Source organism: Euprymna scolopes, chromosome 2 (assembly GCF_053919585.1).
Source record: "Euprymna scolopes isolate OS-2025 chromosome 2, ASM5391958v1, whole genome shotgun sequence".
Taxonomy (NCBI): Eukaryota; Metazoa; Mollusca; class Cephalopoda; order Sepiida; family Sepiolidae; genus Euprymna; species Euprymna scolopes.
The window spans coordinates 106,089,296-106,110,060 of NC_136483.1; the positions used below are offsets into that span (position 1 = coordinate 106,089,296).

Here is a 20,765-nt window from a genome sequence, read left to right on the forward strand (position 1 = left end):
AAGAGAAAAGGGCATCCCCCACTAAGCCACAAAGTCTATTTTGTACTCTGTCAAGGCAAGATAGGCTGTTTTTAGCAGCTCCTGCCCAGATATGGCAGCAGTATTCCATCCTTGGGCGTACTTGGCTTTTATATAGATAGAGAATTGCATCAGTAGTGAGATATCTATGTGATATATTTTCCTATTTTGAGATACCTATGTGATATATTTTCATGAACATAAAAAACACTTGTGTGGATGATTGATACATTATAAATTTATTTATAGCTTAAAACCAACACATATTTACCATTTTTATCTTTAGTAGCAGTAATAAATAATTAAGTTTTTAAACGAAAACAAACCAAATAATAAACAATTACAAGAATCGGTTTTGGCATCGGAAAATAGGCACAATTTTCTCCGATTCTGATACTGATTCCAATACCTTAAAACGTTCCGCTTTTCTCGATTCTAATAAATCGTCCCAACACTAATATATATATATATTAGTGTTGGTACGATTAATCGGAATCGGAAAAATCGGAAGATTTGAGGGTATCGGAATCAGTAAAATTGATGCTTATTTTCCGATGCCAAAACGATTCTTTTAATTGTCTTTTTTTATTTGATATTGTTTAAACCAAAATCTCCCACTGCTGGTAATAATGATAAAATATTTATTGATTTTAAATTACCAGTGAAAGTAAAATCGATAGATCATCCCCCACAAGTGGATTTTAACGTTTAGGAAAATATCTGCATATGTAACATATATGTTTTTATGAAAATTGGAGGAAATAATAATCTTATAGTTAAATAATTAGAGATTTATAAAGAATCGGAATCGGTAATTGTATTGGAATCAGGAATTTAGCGCGGAATCAGTAATTGTATCAGAATCGGGGAAAATATTGGAATCGTGCCATCACTAATATATATATATATATATATATATATATATATATATATATATATATATATATATACATAAAAATATGCATACATATATACACATACATGCATACATACATACATACATACATATACACACATACATACATACATACATATATATATATATATATATGTATTAAAGATACGAGATAAATACATTTATGGTATATTCATTTACAGACTAAATTTTAAAAAAGCTACTTCAAACTTAAATTTTGACAGACTAAATAAAATACTATTTCAAACTGAAATATGTCAGACCTACGGATGGACAAAACTTCATGTAGAGATTTTGGACGAATCAAAATAAGATCCGTTCATTGAATTTGTGGATTTAGTTATGAAATTAAATCCAAGCAAACAAAGCCTTGCATATAGATGCTAGTGTACATTTAAAAATAACAATGGATTTGAAAGATACGAGATTAAGGTTGGAAATAGTTTTAATGCAAAGATTTTACCTCAGTGAATTTCTTTTTCACAACCGTCAAACTGGCATCGATATTCTTTGACTTTAAAACCAAATCTTCCCAAAGATCAAAAATGCCAGCTGCCGCTTCTTTTTCTTCATCAGGGATCTGGAAAATAAATCACATTTTTTTAATTGGATACAAATATTTATTTTAAGGTTTTTATGAATATTCGTTACTTTTATAATGTTTTTTTTTCTCTCAATTACTAGTTTATCTCTGCACCTTGAGCAATGCTGGTACAATACCTGGGTATGTCAATTTCTATTTTTACCTAGCTTTACTAGCAGTTCAGCCCGGCTTTGCTCGGGCTTTATGTACTGTTCATAACTTTATGTGCATATGTATATATATATATATATATATATATATATATATATATATATATATATATATATATATATATATATATATATGTATTAAAAATTTTGACTCATGTTCAGGTAACCTACATCTAAAATTTCAAATGTTTAGACCCAAAATTGGCGGAGGAGTTTGGTAGAGTCTGCAAAGGTCAACTCTTTTAACTTTGACCTCTTTGGCAGCCAAATTTTCGCCCCAAAACTGATTAAAATGTTTGCTGCATGTCTGAATACCCCTTATGTAAAATTTTAAATGTTTAGATCGAAAATTGGCTGAATAGTTTGCTAGAGACTACAAAGGTAAAATCTTTTGAACTTTGACCCCTTGGCAGCCAATTTTTCGGCTAAACACCGATTAAAAAGCTTGCCTTATGTCTGAATACACTTTATGTAAAATTTTAAATGTTTAGATAAAAAATTGGCTGAGTAATTTGGTAGAGACCGCAAAGGTCAAAATTTCTTCAACTTTGACTCCAATTCTGACGCATTAACATTTATTATTTTGGGCTCAAATCAAATTAAAAAGTTTGATCCATGTCCAAGTAACCAACATCTAAAATTTCAAGTGTTTAAACCCAAAATTGGCGTAGGAGTTTGGTAGAGTTTTCAAAGGTCAAATCGTTGAACTTTGACCCCTTGACAGCTAAATTTCTTGCCGAAAACCGATAAAATAGATTTTCCCAAATCTCAATACCCCTTATGTCAAATCTCGAGTCTGTAAACTAAAAATTGATAGTAGTTTGGTAGGAAAATATACACACACACACACAATTTCGCTTTTATAGGTATACTAGCATTTCAGCCCAGCGTTGCCCGGGTGCTTGGAGGTGTATGTTGAGCAAAAAAAAAAAAAAAAAAAAAACTTTGACCCCCTAATATGACCCGTTAACATTTAGTGTTTTTGGCTCAAATCAAGTTATTAAGTTAGATCCATGTCCAAGGAACCTATATCTAAAATTTCAAGTGTTTAGACCCAAAATTGTCGGAGGAGTTTGGTAGAGTTCTCAAAGGTCAAATCGTTGAACTTTGACCCTTTAACAACCAAATTTCTGGCTGAAAACCAATCACATAGATTTTCCTAAATGTCAGTGCCCTGTATATCAAATTTCGAGTCTGTAGACTAAAAATTGACAGAGTTATTGCGTAGGGAAATGTACACAGACAGACAGACAGACACACAGACACGTTCACTTTTATAGATATATAGATAAACAGAATAGATTGTTACCTAACATGACCCGTGAACCGGCGTTGCTCAGTGGCAGTATGACAGAGAACCAGGACAGATACAGTGTATTGTTCGGACTACTATTCTCAGATACAAATTATCAATGCTCATCTAAAAAATTCAGAAACATTTTAACAAAACGGTACGAACCCGAAGTTACAAAAAAAAAAAAAATCATCACACATCTATATATAATAAAGGGTTCTTCTCGAAATTCTGTCAAAATTCCTGAGTTTGACAGAAACATTCCTGAGTACAACAAGATACACCTGAAGAAAGTCGGAGGTTACATCGACCAAAACGTTGTGAAAATGACACTCAAGATGACAACAGTAGTCCAATGAATTCAAATAATACGAATAACCAATGTTCATCTCCAAAATTCAGAAACTCTATTGAGCTTGTCAAAAAGTTTTATACCTGGATGATACACTGGGGAGAGCTAATATTAGTGCGATTGCAAGAGTTAGGAGTAGATGGAATAAGTTCAAGGAACTTCTGTCATTACTAATCAGCATAGTATTACCACTGTTGACCAACGAAAGCATCTATCAGGTAGGTGTACGCCAAGTGGTGACTGGAGAAATTAAATCTGGCTAGAAGGAGGTGGCAGGGTTGTTGAGATGAAAATTGCAACAAATTTCAAATTTATTTACCGAAATATTATGCATTTCCATTGTGCGATAACGCTCTCGTATGTCGTTGGCTCTCGATTCCACAGTAATGGACATCAGGCGGATAGAGTTGATGGTCATCAGAACGAACTTGAGGTCTTCCAGCATTTTGGGAATGTGGTCCAAATCTTCGTTCTTACTCTGAAGATAGAAATAAAATAAGATTAGCCAATAAAACAACCCGTATACAAATCGACTTTTCCAGGTCGCCATTTCGAGAGTGTAAGGTGAAACACAGTGTAAGAAATCACTAAGCTTCATCTTTTAACCGAGATGCAATTCTTAACAATCTTACAGAAAAGGAAACGGAACAAAGACCAACAACTCTAGATGTGGCATAATGAGGAACTGTCTCGTGCAATTTTAATTGATTAAGGAAATGAATAAATGAAAATGTGAAAGGTTCATTAATCAAATAAAACAGTTATATATTCCCAAGTAATTTGAAATGGCTACTTTGCGTTTTACGCCTTTATTACTGAAGAGGGAAAAATTAAAATTTAAAACTTTATAATTTTTCAAAATCTGTATTTTCTGTAATTTAGAAAGATAAGAAGAGCAGGGAAGCTTTTGTTTTTTTCTTTTCCGGGTTAAATGTAATGATTATTATTATTATTATTGCCATCATACAAAATTTTTTTTTAAATTATTGTTGCAATCACCACCACTAGGACCGGTCTTAAATACTGTGGGGCCCTGTGCACAATGGATTGTGCAGGGGTTCTGTGTGGGCAGTGATAGGGATAACAACTGAAAAATAAGATTTTGAAAAAAAATAAATGAATCAGTGTGAGGCCTAGGAAATCATGAGGCTCACTGTGGCCGCATAAATTGCAGTCGCCTAAGGCTGGCCATTACCACTACCAGCATCAGCACCACACATAATTAGTAGAAATCGATTCTGCATTGCTCCTGGTACTACCTCCCTTTTATATATTAGATGTATTATGTTGGAAGAATATTGTTATTCACAAACACACAAACTGTTGCAGTTGTCGAGAGGTTTTGTTAGCTTGATGATAGAATTGGAGCACAGAGTGGAGCTGGTGCGATTGCAAGCATTTGGAGTGGATTGAGTAAGTTCAGGGAACTTCTGTCATTACTAACCAGCAGAGAGTCACTACTGTCGACCAAGGTAAAAGTCTATCAGATAAGTGTATGTAGTGTGCACGGAAGGAAGATTCTGGCCAGTGAGGGCTGAAGATATGTGTTGCATTGCGACAAATAATATGAGAACAACTGTTGTGGTAAGATCTACCTAATTAGCATATGTGGAGTGTCAATCATATAAATATAGTTGGTACCGTAAAGACGAAAGAGACCCAATAAGACACTCAGAGAGACATGAGATCGAGAGTTGATGACTACCCAGCTGACAGCTTCTCCAGGAACGGTCTCCGCATGACTATACCAATGGACTCTATATAAATATTGTATATACTTTATTGATCTCAATATATCTGTTCTACTTTACTTTTGTGTTGTAGTTATTTATTTCCATGTGTCCAGTCGAGGTTCAACAATAACACTATAGATGCATAATGTGAGTTTTAAAGATAGACTTAGTTCTGATGACCTCAAAGAGAGTGTTGCATTGTTGAATGTATATAATTTTCTAGCTTGCACTTTCACATGCTTGCTAAAATCATATATACACCTAACAATTCTTTTGTCATTATTCTCAAAATCAACACAGAAACGAATTCATCAACATATAAGTTTATTTACAATTAAGCTTTTGCCCATCAAACATCAAACAACAAAAAGAGAGAGAGGTTTAGTTGTAGGGGTTGGTTTGTGTGTGGCAGCAACGTCTGAAAAAATGTCAATCACACTCGATGGCTGTTGATCTTCTCTCCTCTCTCTCTCTCTCTCTCTCTCTCTCTCTCTCTCTCTCTCTCTCTCTCTTTCGGTTGTTAATATTCTATCTTATATAGACATCAACCCACATTCCTCAAATGCAAATATTAAGATATTACACTGTACTTTGTTATTTTACATTGCACAATTCATAATCTCCTGACCTGGAATGTAAACATTTCTTTGTGTTCATGATAATTACAATTCCAGTCATTTTCATGGGACACAAGAATATAGATTAAAATCCATCTGGAATGTGCGCGTGTGCACATCTCTGCTTTCATCGGTTTTTCCTCAGCTCCATATTCAACAGAAGTTTAAATCTGCTCAGTTATAGATTTGGTTTGATTGTTTTGTTTTACAATATATCAACCTTTTTTGGGTTATTCAATGCCGAATCCAGTTATTTTTTATTTTTTTTGTAATGGGAGACAGAAAAGAGTTACAGTATTAATGTTTGGTACATTTTAAGTTAGGAAACCAGTCAGGAAGTGGGGGGATAGAAAGAGAAAGGGGAAATGGGAAGAAAGAAAACGGGGAAAAGGTGGGTTGTTTTTTTTTTTTTGAAAAACATAATTAAGTTTTGAAAACGGAAGTAGAAAAACAAAAAGCATCAATGTTAGGTGCATTTCGTCTCAGGAAGTCAATATCTTCAGACAGCCTGATCTGGTAGCACTAGTTGGACAGTTATAAAAAGATGTGTGCAGAAGAGTAAACTTCAATGTAATGGTCATATTGGAAGAACTGACGAGAGTTCTTGGGTTAGTAGGTGGGGAACAGCTGAGGTAGAAGGTTTCAGTTCATAGCGGAAGTTTAAGGAAACTATGGGAGGAAGTGATAAAAATGGACTTCAGAAAAAAAGGGATAAATAAAAACCTGGCCAGAGATAGGTTAGTTTAGAAGTCAATTTTTTTAAAACCGTTTATTGCATATAAAATAGACGCTAAACAAAATATGCTGCTGTCGTTGTTACTATTGAGTATCATTCATTCATTTTGTATGAATCAGATGATTATTGCTGGCATTTGTTTCCCTGATATCTTTCTAGTTAGAATTCTTTCCAGAAAGACATCGGGTACTTATGGGAAGGACCACATGAAGGTTACCAACATTCTTAAATGAAAGTGGTTCTGTGGAACAAACTGGATTCGAACTTGGCACACACACACTGTCAGTTCGTGTTGTTAATCACTTAGCCACCGTCAACATCCTGCTGCTGCTGCTGCTATTGCTGCTGCTGTTGCTGATTATGATGATGATGACGATGACGACAGAAACCTGCTTTACTTTATTATTTGCATTTTATTAAATGTCTACATCTTTTCTGCAGTACTATAATTCATATTTCATGGAAAATCGATCTCGAACGTTAATATGATAGCGAAATCCAAAAGAAAAGAAAAAAATACACTCCCACCTCTGCTTACATAACAGACATTCACAACTTGACTGACCTTGAGGAGTTCCGTAAGAGATGACAGATTTTCCCAGGCTGATTGATGCAGCAGTTTCCCAAGATTTGCCACCCATTGCAGTGCATGCTCTTTGACGGAAGATGCCAGCGGGTGAAGTCGTAGCTCTATGCAACCCTGCACTTGGGTGAGGGGCATATTTTTGATTTCCTCGATTGCTTGGTAATAGTTATGCAGTTTGTCATCGAAGGCTACCACGCTCGGGTTTGTTTGGTACCATCTATCAAGTTGGCCATGCTGAAAAAGATTAACATAATCTATTATACAAAACAAAGTCGTAGTCAGAAACTACACATGATACATTTATACATACATTATATCATTGGATTCAGTATAATCTGGTTATTGTAAAAAAGAAAAATACTGTAATATTTATTTCCTTAAGGTTACTAGAGACCAAATCAGTGCATGTGTTTGGGGGGTCGAACACTTTTTCATTCTGATTGTATGTTGCTTAAAAAACAACACTGAAACTAGGTCAAACAGTCAGCTTTCTTTTTCTTGATTTCTTTCTTTTTCTTTCTATTACATCGAACCACTTGCCATATGGAAGACTTATATCCAATCTGTTGCTGAGGTTGCTGGAATAATGGATTATTGTACCGCTCCAAAGTTACTTTTTTTTTTTTTTTTTTAACTATTTGGTTATTCATTTACCCAGGCAACGCTGCATAAACCTAGTATAATATAATATTGTAATTATAAAGGGAAGACTTTTTCAATTTTTCTTTATGCTTTCTGGAAGTGAATTACTTCCCTTCGTTCATTTTTTTTTCTTTGAGACAGCCATTTTTCTTGCTCCATTTTTAGAACAAATCTGGACAGGTGAATACATTAGTCATAGAGTAGTCGCATGGGTTTCATTACTTTTCTGCGTTAGTCGACCACTCGATTGATATGAGATAATGAGGGACTAAATGATTATATCTTATCAAATAAATTGCACCAATTATCATTAATGGTCATAATACATGTTTTATGTCAACTGTCATTTTTCTCAAAGCTTCAATTCTGAAAGCGATGTGATCAGAAAGATTGCATTAACCATCACTTGTTAAATATCCAGGCCGGGTGTACTGAAAGGTTATTTGACAGAAGTAGATGCACTTGGTATAGACACACACCTGGCTGGAAGAAAAAACATAATATGATTAATTGTCAAAAATATGCCCCTAGTTGGAAAAAATATGGTAGATTGTCAAAAATAAAATAACTGTTGACTGAAACCACCTGCAAAACATAAGTGCCCAGCAGAAACACTCTGTATCTGAATTAAACACCCTTGGGTGTGACTACATTAACAATGAAGTTCCATGTGGACGTTTGCAAAGGGTTCACAAATTGTTATGTAATAGTAGTCTGAAATTGATATCGTCAGTTGGTTGGTAATTTGGAATCAACTAAAATCCAGTCATCAAATTCTTGCATGTGCGTCTTTCTCCCTCACTCAACCACACAGGTTCACAACCACTCAGAATAAAGATATATCCCTATATTCTCATATATAACAATGTGTCATTATTCTTTTAAGCAGAATAGAAATACAACATTTTGGCAGACTAAAGAAATCTATCTGGAGTAGAAAAAATGTATTTTATACTTTGAAACTTATATTCTACAATGCAATTGTGGTTCCAATTGCTAGAGGCGCTTTTGAGACTTAGACTTTAAAAGTGCAGGTTCTGTATATTTGAAAACGACTGTCTGAGAACCACAGTTACCAAAATTCATTTGGATTATTGTAGGATAACCCAAATCAAAGAAAATTTCGGGTTTTGAAATGATATCATCAAGAAAAAAAGAATTAACTGGTTTGACTATGTGTGTCATAGGAGGTCCTAAAAGAATGATATACTGAGTATTTAAGGAAGAATTTCTTATTAGAAGACTTGACGATCGTGCAGTATAATTAAGAAACAAGGGAATGAAAAAAAAAAAATTTTACAAGAAAAATAACTTTTATCAAATACAAAGTTAATCTGTCACCTTGCATAGTTTTTCACTTTTGGAACTTCTTTTTAAGTGAAGTGTTTTTTTTTTCTTTTTTTCCAGATTTTGTATCGTTTCCTAGAAGGCTTATAAGAACAGATTCAAGTTGGCGTCGTTTCTTTATTTGATTATGAAGGTTAACTCTCATATGATTAACAACTGAAAAATTGAAAATCAAACAAAAATACAATTGTCACTAATTAGTCAAATATTTAATTTTCGACCGATCTGTATATTTTTAACTTACTGAAACTCTTCTTAATTTCTTTGTTTCAAAATGCTTTGCACTGTATCGAACAAAATCCTGGCAAAATTGCCATCCATCTCGAAAAACATGCTGGTTGCGTTAAGTAAAAATGATGCTGACAAATGCATAGATAATCTTACGATCAGTAAACAAATGTGAAAAGAATATAAATAGAAAAGTAATTTCTATTGCGTTTGGTAACAGTTCTTTGTTGTCTATTTGTGTTGATTTTTCACCTCTTTTTTTCTTGATAACTATATGGCACAATTGCTGAAGGCCATGTGGTAGAAAAGTAAATTCTATTGCGTTTGGTAACAGTTCTTTGTTGTCTATTTGTGTCTTTTTTTCACCTGTTTTTTTTTTTGTTTTGTTTTTTTTGATAACTATACTAAGCAATCGTCGAATACCTTATAGTAGAAAAGTAACTTTTCTTGCGTTTGGTAACAGTTATTGTCTATTTGCATTTTTTCCCCACTATTTCTTTCCTTGATACTGAGCAGTAGTCGAAAACCTTATGGTGGAAAAGTAAATTTTCTTTCATTCGTTTACCAGTTCTTGTCTATTTGTTTTTGTTGTTTGTTTTTTTTCACGTCTTTTTTTTCTTGATAACTATACTGAACAATCGTCAAAGACCTTATAATAGGCCTCCAAATCACAGGGAACATGAGTTGGAACAGATACACTCCTGATCAACATTTAAGACCACTTGAAAATCTTTAAAAAGAAGCCATTTTTTTTAGGATAGATTTTAAGTCCCCCCACAAGATTACCAATACTACAACCTAAAAGGTTATGGAAAAAGAAAGCTACATTCCAAACATTTAATTCAGAAATTTGCATTTTTATAGAATGAGGCATTTTACACTTGATCAAAATTATAAGAGCAGGGATATAAATTCTACGAAATTGTATGAAAAGTACATGAAAATATTCATTCACCAACCAAATTTAATAATGAGTTCTACCTCCACCGGTTTTGATGACTTCAAAAATTCTTTGGGGCATGCTAGAAATAAGAGTTTCCATTAAGGTGTGGGGGATGTTGATCCAGCTTCTGAAGATGGCTTCACAAAGTTCATTTTTTGTTTGTCATTTCGATAAGCATCTCTTGTTATCCCTCCCCAAACATTTTCAATTGGGTTCAAGTCCGGTGAGCATGCAGGATGTCCCAAGAGATAGATCCCATTTTCATCATCATGCAGCGGACATTGCACCATTATCCTGTTGGAATAACCATCCATCCCCACACAAACGATGGCCCTCCATCATCAACGATGCTTTTTGTAGCATGCTAACATAACCTAATGTAAATAAACCTGACAAACAGCAAAATCCCACCCCTACACAGTAGAGATCCCTATTTGCCAGAAAGCTTTCTACTCTAATAGTTTTTTTCCTTGGACTTCTAGACTTTGGAATTCCCTTCTGGGTCGCTGCTTCGCTGACTGTACTGACATGCAGAAGTTCAAGTGTAATATAAACAGATATATTGCTGCTCAACTCCCTACATAGTATCCCTGCAAATTATGTCCCAGATAGTAGATCCCTACATCAAAGTGGCACTTTGCCTTGCTTGGGGTAAAAAGGCACTTAAAAACAAAATGAAATCTGCAGTGACGTGAAGCATCTTTTGCTAACAGTGGAAAAATTGGAAAAACACTGGACAATATGAGAGCTTTTTTTCTGTTACATGTTTTATGGAAACTATACTGCACAATCGCTGAAGACCTTATGGTAGAAAAGTAAATTTTATTGCGTTTGTAAAAATTACTTTCTATTTTTTTTTTTTTTACCTTTTCTTTTCTTGATAAGTATATTGAGCAGTCGTGAGCAGTATACTATAGTATACCTCCAAAGAGCTGGACTACTGAAATCTGCTGTGATGTAGATCGTCTTTTGCTAACTGTGGAAAGGTTTTTAGTTTTCTCTCACTGCAAGAACTTAGACAACAGGGTCAGAAAGTGGTATTGAGAAGTTACAACCTCACCCCCATCCCGAGGAAGTGTACTCTGACCTGCAAAAAGTGCCTGGGTAGCCCCTTCGGCATTCCCCGTAAAGGCGCCTCATGCGATTAGCAATAAACTAACCCCTTCTGAAAGAGAGAAGGAAAAGTTTAGGAGGGTGGACCTCTTAGAGTTGCACAGAATTAAACTCCCATCACAAAATCAAGGAATAGTCTAATCTCTGTTGATTTTGGAGGCCGAGAATAAAAGTCTCTAGCCGAGTTGCTAATAGTGAAAAGATTGGCAAAACACTGGCAATATGAGAGAATCGAGTATTCCGAAAGTGTGCCAAAACTCTCAGAGTAAAGTAAGTCTTTTATTGGGAGAGGGAATGGGTAGATTCCAATATATATATATATATATATATATATATATATATATATATATATATATTGGAATCTACCCATATATTATATATATATATATATATATATATATATATGTATATATATTTGCTAGTTTTATTTTTGGTATCTTTAAAAAAAAACACCCAATATTTTTGCTGATGAGGGGACTTTGTTTCAAACAATTATATGATAAAAGTATTGTCCAAGACTTATTGTCTATCTCAATAAAAACATCATTTCCGAAACGATCGTACAATTTATCGATTTGTTTTCTTCCTTATGAAACCGATTTTTAATTTTAATTTTTAATTATAAATTATCAATCATATTATTTCTGTTTCTACTTGATCTTACCTTGTCTGGGCTCAGGATGAACCTAAACTTCTTCCATTTCATGAGATTGCGTTGAGTCGTTGTGAGCATCGTTTTTACATTGTTCTGGATCGTTTTCTCCAGATCCACCACTTCCGGATGATTGGAAACATCGGGAAAGAAAGAGAAGATGTACGGCTCATTTTCTCCTTCCACGTGAAGCGGTTCACACATGATGACCGTGCCATTCATCCAGCGGATAAACTTCTTCATCCTGCGATGAACATAGAATAAGAAACTTACTAGAGTTAAACCAGTCGAGTAAATAACATAAGGTGCAAAAAAAAAAATAAATAAAAATATATATATATATATATATATATATATATATATATATATATATATATATATATATATATATATATATATATTTGGTGACTTAGGCTATTCAAACTACTATTCATATGTATCTTAATTGTTAATATGTTGGTTGGTTGGTTGGTTGGTTGGTTGGTTGGTTGGTTGGTTTTATGGCATATCAACTCTTTTCGAGTTATTTAATACCGAATCCAGTTGTTTTGGAAATAGTATTCGTGTTGCATCCAGTTATTTTGTGGAAGGTTTTTATTCTTCAAGTTTTTTGTATCTTCGATCACTAGTTTGTAGTGTTTGGTTTGGTTGTTTTACAGTGGATTCTATCGTTTTTGTTCCCTGCTCTTACACAACATGAATGAGTTTTGCAATGGGAGAGGGAAAAGGGTAACAGTAATAATGCTCGGTACATTTTAAGTAAAGAAACCAATCAGGAAATGGGGGAGAAAGGAAGAGAAAGGGGGAAATAGGAAGAAGGAAAATGTGGGTTGTTGTTTTTGTTTTTGGTTTTGCAGAACATAATTCAGTTTTGCAAAAGGAAGTAGAAAAACAAAAAGCATATTTGTTAGGCGCATTTCGTCTCAGGAAGACAATATCTTCAGACAGCCTGATCTGGAAGCGCCAGACTGTTAATACATACTAGCTAATATATGTACTAGTTAACTCGCCTACCTGAATATCTGACATGTGGATTATTTGGATTACTATTCACATTTTGTATGTTATTTTCACGTTTGGATAAACTAACTCCAATCTTCTTCACATATATCTTTTTGAACTTAAGAAATCTTCACATCAAACCAGAATTTCTACAGAATTTCAATCTGGACCGTTCATTTAATCCACAGCGCAGATTGTTCCTGTTTCATCAGCCATGACTAGGTATAAAGTGTGAATTCTGATATTGATCTTTAGTTATTATCGCCTATGTAGCAAGGGCATAGTAAGGATTATTAAGATTATAGAAGATTATCACTTAATTATCGATCAACACCTTTAAATATAAACCCATGGCGTAATAGTTAAAAGCGTTGATTTACAATCAGTTTTAAGTGACAGTCTTCTGGAGGTTGAATGTTAAGAATAACATCAACTTAACACTTCCACCCGATCGTAGCTGATGGAACAAGAACAAACTGTTCTGAATGGATTGAATAAAAAAAAGGACCCAGTTCGAAGTATCATATAGGTTCTTGAGTTCACCATAAAGATTCATAAGTTCCAAAAGATGCGCTTGTAGAAGGTAAAAAGTTACATCGGCGGAAACGTTGTGACAATAACAAGCAAAGTGTTCAACTAATTCAAACAATAGAAATGGTCCGCATTTCAAACTTCAAAAACAATTTTTTTCATTCAATTTAAAATATGACAACAATATTCAGATTACTATCTCGATTGAACACCAACCGCCAAGCTAATTAATCGATCATTATGAATATATTTTGGAAAACAGCTGTTAGACATGAGGATAGCAAATGTGGGCTATATATAGTTTAATTTAATTTCATGCAAAAAAGGGATTGGATGTCCTTTATAAAATTCAGATGCCTCTGATTTTTTTTTTTTGTGTGTGTGTGTGTGTGTGTGTGTAATTTTAACAATATACATCTATTAAATAGTCCTCAATTTTTAGCTGATTTGGAATATTAAAAGGCTTTTATTTGGTTTAGTTGTTTTATTTCACGCCATATCAACCCTTTTCCATGTTATTTAATGAGGAATCCAGTAATTTTGGTAAAAGTTACTATGCTTCAAGTTGTTTAGATCTTCAGATATTTATTCATCGCGTTTGGTTTGGTTGTTTTGTAGAGAAAAATTGTTATTTTATTTATTTATTTATTTTGCGAACTATTATCCTCAGCTTTTTATAGTTGATGTTCAACGACGTTTCGGCCAACTATTCCTCCGGCTTTCATCAGGTTGTTCACCGCGATGGGATAGGAATCACTTAAATCACTTTGGGGCCCATGGCGCAGTGGATAGAGACGTTGAATCTCTACAGTTCCAGGTGAGCATTGTATGAAGATAGCGGTTTCAATCCTACCCAAAGCCGGCCAGAAGATTAGTTGGTCAAAACGTGGTCAGACGACAACTATGGAAGGCAGTAATTACTGAAGATACAGTTGAAGACTTAGTTGTTATGGTGGAGGCTCATCAGTCGAAATCGACGGGTGAGTCCATCATATTTATTATTATTATTACTTCAACATTTGATGACTGATACCAAAGTTATTGTTTTTTTTTTTGTTTTGTTTTGTTTTTTATCATAAAAATGCAACAATTTCTTTTAACAAAAGAATTAAAATTTAAACAAATAAAAAGAGATGTACAAAAGTAAGTAACCCTTCATTGCAGTCTCTTAGGGATTGGACGAACAGTTTATAAATTTCGTTTGGAGTTGGATGAAGAATGACGTCAGGGGCGGCAAGAAGTGCTTCGAAATGGAAGAGCGGTGTAGTGAATATCAATTTCTGGTAAGCTTTCAGGTTTGATGTTATCAACTAGAAAAGGAAAAAAAAAATAAAAGCAAAAGATTACAGTTAATTCTTTTTTAAAGCATTCCTTGCAATGAAGAACTGTTTGAAGAAATTTAAATAAGTTAGAGCGAGTGAATTATAAAAGAACAATTTCCTCACTCCCAAACATACAACACACGACAACTCACCCTTTCAAAGTGCTATCCTTCCCCACTGTAGTAGGGGCGGTGACAGAGCTATGCTGTCTGAAATTGACTTCCAAACTAAGCTATCTCTGGCAAGGTTTTTTTTTGTTTTTACTATCTTTCCCTCAAATACATCATTATAACTTCCTCACCTTTCCCTGCCAACTGACAGTGTTACCTCAACTGTTCTGGCAATGTTTTCATTTTTATTAATGGCAAGTACTCGTCTGAGCTCCAATCTATGGTCCCCCTTGCCAAACTTTCACGAAAAACACTCGTCTGGCTGAAATCACTATCAATAATTTCCCCCGCTCTTCATCTGTGCGTAGACCTAAATGTAGATTCCATGAACAAAGCTTCTTTCTTAGAACTGCACGCCTGTTTCTCTGCTTTTCAGCTAATTATAATATGGTCGTCTTTAAGTCCAACATAACTTGATGAGTCATCCCCTTAAGTAGTCCAGTTTACCAAATTTCCACTACTAAAGGTTATTACTATATTGTCCCATTAACTACTGTACACTCATTAAACTTTATCCTTGAGTGATCTCTGGGCCTTGATAAGTGATGACTCTTTTGTCAAAAAAAAAAAAATCCATCATTACGATTTCTTCAGTCTTTCCCTGCTACCTCAACTGTTCTACATTTACTAACCCAAGAAATCTCACCCATTCTTTCAATGTGACCAAAACAACAACGTCTCTTGTTCTATATATATATTTGCTTATATACAGCCAGAGATTTTTATCCTGAGCCTCCAAAATCAACAAAGATTACCCCATTCCTGAATGATCCGGTACCTGTTGATTTTGCGGATGGGTGTAAAGTTCTGTGCAGTTCTAGGAGGTCCACCCACCCAGGCTTTTCCTTCTCGCTTTGAAAAAGAAGTTAGTTTATTGCTAATCGCCTATGGCGCCCTCACTGGGAAATGCCAACAGGGCTGCACAGGTACTTTTTGCAGGTCAGAGTGCCCCTCCTCAGGGGCGCTGACTTCTCAATCCCATTTTCTGACCCTAGTATCACAGTTCTTGCAGTGAGAAAGAACTAAATATGATATACTATAAGATAGGGAACAAGTGTTCTTTGGAAGCAGAATTTAGATTTTCCCTTGGTGGATGGTTTGGGGGTTGATCTTCCCTGATAAAAGCTAAGTTGTGCACAGTGATAGTGGTTAGTATATTTTTGTATAAATTTATTATTTTTTATGATAATCATGCTTCTCTATATCGCCATTATTTTCATTAATTAAATGATTTTAATGGCATGTCAATTCGTTAACTGATTATTTAAATTCACAGGGCAATATTACCATGTATACAAGAAATCGGGGTCAGAGGGTCAAGGTATACACTCAGATGTCACCTCAATCTGCTGTATGCTAGAAACCTACATGACATCACATGACTGAAAGAGAAAGTGAGCGAGAGAAGTAGGAATTCGTTAGGGGAGCTTTGAGTGGACAACATGTGTAAAGAAATGACTTAAAAGTCGATTATAAAGTAAGAGCGCCAGATGTCTGCAGCCCCCAGAATGTCTTTTCTGTCCACAACTAGCAGAAGAGAAGGTAACATCAACAGCTTAGTAAATGATTCTTCTTGTAATTCAGAATATTTTTCTCTGCTTTGATTGTTTTGAAGTTTCAATTCCAGTGAGAACACACTTTATAAAGATGATCACAGTCACAAGAGGAGTGTGAGACACAAGGTGTGATTTGTTTTGTTATGATTTGTCGGTTTGTGTTCAATGACAAACATGAATTTTATTGGGTTATGACATGTGAGATATTGGACCTCCCATTGTAGAGGAAGTTTATGCAACAACAGGCATTGTGTACCGGTCAAATTTATAATAATAACTAGCCTGGGTGCCCAGTGTTGCCCGGGTGTTTGGAGGTTGTGTTGAGGAAAAAAAAGTGTTAGTAGGCAGGCAGACTTGAACCCGTACCACGAAGGAGGAGACGAACGTGAAAAAAACGTGACATCTTTGCTGTTGCGCCCATCGCCAAACCGGAAGTGGGCAAGGCTAGTCAATCGAAATGAGGAGATGACTTTCGAAATATCGGCGAAAAAAAGCAACCCTTCCCTATAGAAAAGTGCCCAGTTGAGGGTGAAGAAATTAATGTTTTTAGCCAATTTTTTTGTATTTGTCGTGTGAAGGGTCGACCTTCAAAACGATACTGATCTCGTGAAAATCCGACGCCTCTGAGGTTTTAGGTAGACAGACATACATACATACTAATAAACAAATAATAATAAATAAATAAGATAGGTGAGATTTATATTATAGATGCTTTGTAAATTTTCGGGGTGTTTTTTTTTATTATATTTTTCTCGATTTTAGAAGGAAAGTGGTTGCAGTTTGTATCATTTGGGTTATTCAGACTACTCTTCTCATCATGTGTGTTATTTTCACAATGTTTCGGCCGATGCAACCTCCACCCTTTTTCAGGTGCATCTTATCAAACTCAGGAATCTTTCTGACGAACTCAGAAATCCTTTATTTAATTTTCGGGGATAGCATGTTCTTGTTCTGTCAGCCATGACCAGGTAAAAGTTTGAAATGATTTCCAATTGTATTTCGAGTATCGCCTGTACTGAGGAATAAACCTTCAACCTGTAGAAGAATGTAGCTTTACAACTGAATTTTACCTAGTACTCCATCCATTACATCATGGGTCCTTGTAGACACTAGCGCTAAAAATGAGAACAGTAGTCAGAATTATCTAAATACAAATCATCAATCCTCCAGTACCTTGGAGCAGGGTCAGAGAGCACTGGAAAAGATTTTGAAGTGAGAAAAGCACTGGCATGGAGTGCATGTCACAAGTTGAGGAAGATATGGTCATCCATTCTTTCAGAAAAGTTGAAAGTAAGACTCTTTGTTATCACAGTAGAAACAGTCCTTCTCTATAGTGCTGAGATATGGACTCTTACAAATGCACTGAAGAAGAGACTGGATGGCTGTTACACACGGATGCTCAAGATGGCCCTCAATACATCATAGAGGAGCCATGCAACAAACCAATAGCTTTATGGTGATCTACCACCAGTATCACTGAAAGTACAGCAGAGAAGGATGAGAGTAGCTGGTCACTGCATGAGACAATGTGAGGAGGAAGCCAGAAAGTTAGTTTACTGGATACCAACAGATGGATACTCAAACCGTGGTAGAAGAATGACCTACATTGACAACCTGCTACAGGAAACAGGATTGGAAAGTGTTCAAGACCGGCAAACTGTTATACAAGATCGAAAGAACTGGAGAAGTCGTGTAGATTCGGTGGTGAAGCGTCCTGAAAGGCGGCAGAGATGAGATGAGATCAATCCTCATCTAAAAAATTCAGAAATAAAGTGTCTGCAGTTGTTTTGTGTTAAGTACACTGCAAATCGATTTGAGAAACATTCTAAAATATTACGAGTCCTCTAATGCCTACTGGAGAGAACTTGAATGCTTACTAGACACTGCCCTCGAGTGTCTAAGGTATTAAGGATACTTTGCCTTACAAGTAAATCCTGACTATTCAAAATTACATCGTATTTGTGGCCCAAATACTATTTAATTATAGCTTTCCCACACTGGCTTTAGAGAGGAATGATACACCTTATCCAAATGATGTACTTCAAGCAACAGCATGAATCTGGATACTCCACAAGAATAGATGAATTCTTGTCCTGGACTCCAGTAAGACTAAGAGAACACAAAAAGGATATACTTTAAATGGTTAATTGGGGAGAAGAAAATTACCTTTCAACTTCTTTACTAACTCAGTGCTTGAGATATTAAAGAACTTTTTTTTTTAATTCAATCTTCACCCCAAACAAGGCACAGTGCCACTTTAAAATAGAGGCCCACTATCGGGGACATAAGTTGCAGGGATATCATGAAGGGATTTGAGCAGCAAGATGTCTGTTCACATTACACTTGAACTTCTGAATGTCACTACAGTTGGGAAAGCAGAATCCCAGAAGGGAGTTCCAAAATCTAGCAGTTCTGGGGAAGAAACTATTGGAGTAGAAGGCGTTCTAACGCTTAGAGATCTCTATTGTGTAGGGGTGGGATTTAGCTGTTTGTCGGATTTTTCAGGGGCATTTACGTCAAGGGGGTACAAGTGCTTGTAGTTCATCAGAGCATTCATCATTAAAATACTTGTAGAACAGACAGAGGGATGTAACATTTCGTCGATGGAACAGAGGATGATTCGAATATCTGTGCATCTTATATAGAGTTCAATTCTTTCTTTCAGGAAAGACAATGCTATCTGCACGGACATTTTCGGTAATATTTATCATGTTATTTGTGCTTTAAAAGCTTTCTCTGATGAGAGCAAAATCTAATAGCATGTATTTGACATTCACTCAGTGTTTGTCATGCTATGCAGAATGACAGCGGAAACGGGCCAAGGACAATCTGAAGGTTTCCTTCAAATAATTCGACTTGACTTTTAACTCATGGGAACGAAACTCGCCCAAGACAGATATTCCTGGTGTGCTGCAAATTTCAAAGGGGTTATAATTGCTGAATCCGCACGCAATGAAGAACGCAAGAGAAAACGTAACATTAGAAAAGACAGAGCAACCAACACCTCTGCTACAGAATTATCCCACAGGTGTCCAACATACTGGGAAATACTTCAGAGCTCGAATCGATCTAACAAGCCATCTTGGAATCCACAGAATAATGGCATAACCCGACGGTCATCTTCGCAAGCGATAGACGAACATCATGCCTTCCTTGATTTTCTTGTTTAGGTAATAAAAAAATAAATAAATATGTAAGTCTTGTGTGACAGAGATGTTGTTGTTATTCGTTCAGTTTATATGCAACTGTTTTACCGACCTCTTTTGTTAGTCTACATTATATTCATGGAAATAATCTAAACATATAGAGGAGGGAGAAAGGGAGGGAGAAATAGAGGAGAAAGGCAGAGAGAGAGAGATAGAAGGGGAAAGATAGAGAGGTAGGGAGAAAAAGACGGATAGAGAGACAGATAGAGAAAGAGAGAAGCAAGGGAAATATGGAGAGAGATAGGAAGAGTGATAGAGGTAGATTAAGAAAGCGAGGCAAATAGTGAAAGAGAGAGTTGCAGAGAAAGATTGAGAGATAGATATAGAGAGATGGAGAGAGAGAAGTGTGATAGAGAGAGAGATGTCGGGAGAAGGAGAAAAAGATAGATGAGGGGAGAGAGAGAGACAGATATAGAAAAAGAGATAGTGAGAGAGATAAGGAGGAGAGGGATAGAGATAAATCCGGAGAGATAGAGATGGATAAAAGAAGAGAGTTAAAAAGATAAAGAGAGAAGATGGAGAGAAATAGAGAAAGTGAAAGTGAAAGATAGAGAGGTGGGATAGAGAGGAAGAGAGAGAGAGGAGAAGAGAGAGTGGGGGTAGATAGAGAGAAATAAAGAGGAGGAAGAGAGACAGAGGTAGAAATAGAGAGGTAGCGATGAATGGTAGGACAGAGAGAGAGAGAGACAGAGAGAGAGAGACAGAGAGAGAGAATTACCTTGATCAAACTTTCATAAATTTTCTTTTCCCAAAATTGGTAATACTTGTGAAGTTTTGGTGATTTGCCGGTGCTCGTTTGTAAAACAATTCCTTCCATCTTCGTGATTAACGGTCCAATGGCCTTGTATTGGCGCATTAAAATTTCAATGTCTTTGCTGCGTTTTTCTTCAATGTGTTCAAAATATTCCTGGGCGATAAGAATAAAGAATAGTCAAAAACATAAATACCAAGCATAATATAAAGTTAAACATATTTGAGCATTTTCAAAATGGTAGCAAAAATGGTTCAGAACCTGCTTGAATCAATAGAAAACACCGAATATAATTGG

The 20,765-nt window shown here is 35.4% G+C and overlaps 1 protein-coding gene across 1 annotated transcript in view; it reads right to left on the minus strand.

Annotated features, from left to right (window-relative positions):
* The window catches only part of LOC145293997 (dynein axonemal heavy chain 10-like), a 345,710-nt gene that overhangs the window by 265,886 nt on the left and 59,059 nt on the right, over positions 1 to 20,765 (minus strand). Inside the window, exons 15-20 of the mRNA XM_080140914.1 lie at positions 20,436 to 20,624; positions 14,616 to 14,773; positions 11,943 to 12,174; positions 6,985 to 7,239; positions 3,653 to 3,811; positions 1,398 to 1,514 (exon numbers count right to left, since the gene is read on the minus strand). Coding sequence (XP_079997040.1) covers positions 1,398 to 1,514; positions 3,653 to 3,811; positions 6,985 to 7,239; positions 11,943 to 12,174; positions 14,616 to 14,773; positions 20,436 to 20,624 — 1,110 coding nt within the window. The remainder of the gene's footprint in view (positions 1 to 1,397; positions 1,515 to 3,652; positions 3,812 to 6,984; positions 7,240 to 11,942; positions 12,175 to 14,615; positions 14,774 to 20,435; positions 20,625 to 20,765) is intronic.